Source organism: Phaethon lepturus, unplaced genomic scaffold (genome assembly GCF_000687285.1).
Source record: "Phaethon lepturus isolate BGI_N335 unplaced genomic scaffold, ASM68728v1 scaffold20031, whole genome shotgun sequence".
Classification (NCBI taxonomy): Eukaryota; Metazoa; Chordata; class Aves; order Phaethontiformes; family Phaethontidae; genus Phaethon; species Phaethon lepturus.
Genome location: NW_010520039.1, coordinates 45,079 through 48,154, shown reverse-complemented (window position 1 = coordinate 48,154; position 3,076 = coordinate 45,079). Strand labels below are relative to the sequence as shown.

The following is a 3,076-nucleotide window of genomic DNA, read 5'->3' as shown; positions in this document are numbered from 1 at the left end:
GGGCCGGGCCGGGTGGCGGCGCCGGTAGCCGGTTTTCCCGGCGCTAACGGTCCCCCTTCCAGCTGCCCGGGCAGCAGGGCCTGGCCTGGAGGAGCGGCTCTTTCAGCAGGTGCGGGACCACTTCAGCTTCGAGACCTGTGGCAACGAGACCTTCCCGCAGCGATATCTGGTCTCAGGTAGGCGCCGGGGTGTGTGCTGCGGCCGAGCTGCTCCCAGCCCTGGCATGGCCATGGCAGGGCCTTGCTATGGCTCAGGGCTGAATTTCTGTCTGCTTAAGTTTTAACTGCTCCTGCACTGACCCTCTCTGTTTGGTGCCGAGAGCTGTGCTGAGCAGCCAGGAGTCAGTTTGAGCTGACTGCCAGCCCTTCGTGAGCCACTCATTCCCCCTGGCATTGTCAGTATCCTCCTCTTCTTCCCTTCAATTTGGCATTCTGGCCATGAGGTGTAGGGTGCAGGTATGGGGATTGGCCTCCCTGGAGCAAGAGCGGACTAGAAACAGCATCTGTGTTAGGCTTGCACCAGGGCTGGCTCTGGGCATGCATGTCTTAAGTTGGGCACAGAACAGAATAGACTATTTCAGTTGGAAGGGACCTACAATGATCATCAGGTCCAATTGCCGGACTAATTCAGGGTTGACCAAGTTAAAGCATGTTATTAAGGGCATTGTCCAAATGCCTCTAAACACTGACAGACTTGGAGCATCAACCATCTTTCTAGGAAGCCTGTTGCAGTGTTTGATCACCCTCTCAATAAAGAAATGCTTCCTAATGTCCAATCTAAACCTCCCCTGATGCAGCTTTGAACCATTCCCATGTATCCTATCACTGGATCCCAGGGAAGAGAGATCAGCACCTCCCTCCCCACTTCCCCTCTTCAGGAAGCTGTAGAAAGCAATGAGGTCACCCCTCAGCCTCCTTTTCTCCAAACTAGACAAACTCAAAGTCCTCAGCCGCTCCTCATAGGACATGCCTTGCAGCCTTGTCACCAGCTTTGTTGCCCTCTTCTGCATGCATTTGAGGACCTTCACATCCTTCTTAAGTGGCGGGGCCCAGAACTGCACACAGTACTCCAGGTGAGGCTATGCCAATGCTGAACACAGCAGGATAATCCCTTCTCTTGACCAGCTGGTTATGCTGTGTTTGATGCACCCCAGGATGCAGTTTGCCCTCTTGGCTGCCTTGGGCACGCTGCTGACTCCTGTTGAGCCTGCTGCCCACCAGCACCCCAGATACCTTTCTGCAGGGCTGCTCTCCAGCCACGCCTCTATGAAGTTATACTTGTGCACAGCATACTTGTGCACAGCATCTCTTACAAGTGCAACTTGGTGCTCTGAAGGCAGCAGGAAAAGCAAATAGTGACTCAAACATTGCAGTTTGTACCCGTCATTCTTATGAGTGAAGATTAACTCCTCTTGGGTCAGTGTTCTGTGTTATTTAAAACCCTGCAATTTCAGATAGTTTAAGCCATGCTGAACAATGAAGGCTTCCAGCAAGGAGGCAGCAGTGTCTTCCTTTCTAGCCAAATGTTACCGGTCTTCTGTGCAACAGACAGTAAGGGAGAGGAGGCTTTTCTAAACAGTGTGTGACTAAAAAGACAGCAATTTCAATAACCAGCCGACAGGTTTTTCAATCCTGCCTGCTTGGAGGAATCGGGAAGAGATTTGCAGGGGGAGAACAAAGGTGGAGCTGTGAATAGCGCCAGCCCAGAGCACTGCCTCCAGGCAGCGCTGCCAGCCTGGTGCCTGCCTGCTGCTGCCTCACAGACTGCCTGCATCTGGGGCTTCGTATGCAGCATCTCACCTTCCTCACGTCACCCGTTACTCTGCAACTTGTTCAGCACCGGCACCAGTCATGTATGCTTCACCAGCTGTGAATTCATGGATCAGTTCAGCCCAAAGTTGCAGGAACACCACCAGTGAATTTTGATAGCACAGCCAAGGCTGAAATTTCACTAATTAAGTGGCCCTTTTTGAACAGAACTTTGGGATCACCTGGTTTAAAGCACTGCATTACTTTTATTTTTTTTCTTTTTACAGTGTTATATTTTGTCTGTGTGTCCTGGGCAGAGCTGAATAATGTTTGTGACAATCAAAACATTAACATTGCAGTTCTGCTGGTTTACAAATAGTTTCTTACTCAAAATTGCTGTGAGTAGTTCCTTTACCTTCTACTGCTTCTTGTGCAATATGAGACATTTCAGATTTATCAGTAAGAATTTGGAGAAGACTGTTATTTCACAACCAGGCATGTGACTGTCTTGAAGTTAGCTGGCAGTTCCCCAGGATTTTAATGTAAAAATAGACACCTTTTTAAGCAGCCTGTCTGGTTTGATTTTGGCTCCTGTGAATGGTTGCTTACTCCAGGAGCAACAAAGTGAATCAGAAGAAAATTCGGAGTATACACTTCAGTTTCTTACCTGATACCCAAAGCAAATGCAACACAGAAAGAGAATCAGCCTCTTTCTTTGTCAACAAAGAGCAGTGGTCTCGCTAATGAAAGGTTTCAAACCCATGTCCAAGCCAAATCCTACTTTGGCAAGTCTGTGTGGGGAATGCCAATAATTAAGTTCAAGCCTCTCTGTTAATGGAAGAGATCTACACACACCTCGTTTGACATGCTGCGGCAGCATCCTAAGGACAACTGCTGTTGAAGAGTCCCTTTGGGTGATGTGGCAAAGTGTTGAAATCAGCACTTAACTGATGGTCTGAGGTCTGTTGTTGACGAAAACTATTTATTACCCCTCTTAATTCCTGTGCAATTTAAGACTAAGCTAAAATCAAATGTTTGTTGAAGTCAGGAGGCATTAAAGCAACTGTTTGTTAGATAAGCAAGTATTGACATCATGGGTCAGCTTGTTCTGCCAGTCTCAATTTGCCTTCAGTTATAAACAGATGAGAGGATGAAGCACATCATCTTTGTATATCATCATCTATATATAATATATCATATGATATATATATATGTGTCTGTGTTACATATATAGCATGTATCAGCATATCATCATCAGTATATCCTGGGCTGCACGCAAAGCCGCGTGGCCAGCAGGGCGAGGGAGGGGATTCTGCCCCTCTGCCCCG

At 48.0% G+C, this 3,076-nt stretch overlaps 1 protein-coding gene across 1 annotated transcript in view; it reads left to right on the top strand.

Annotated features, from left to right (window-relative positions):
• Window positions 1-62: 62 nt before the first annotated feature.
• Window positions 63-3,076, top strand: part of DPP7 (dipeptidyl-peptidase 7) — a gene marked incomplete at its 5' end in the record, with an annotated part of 23,097 nt that continues 20,083 nt past the window's right edge. Inside the window, one exon of the mRNA XM_010297264.1 lies at window positions 63-176. Within this exon, the coding sequence (XP_010295566.1) occupies window positions 63-176 (114 nt within the window). The remainder of the gene's footprint in view (window positions 177-3,076) is intronic.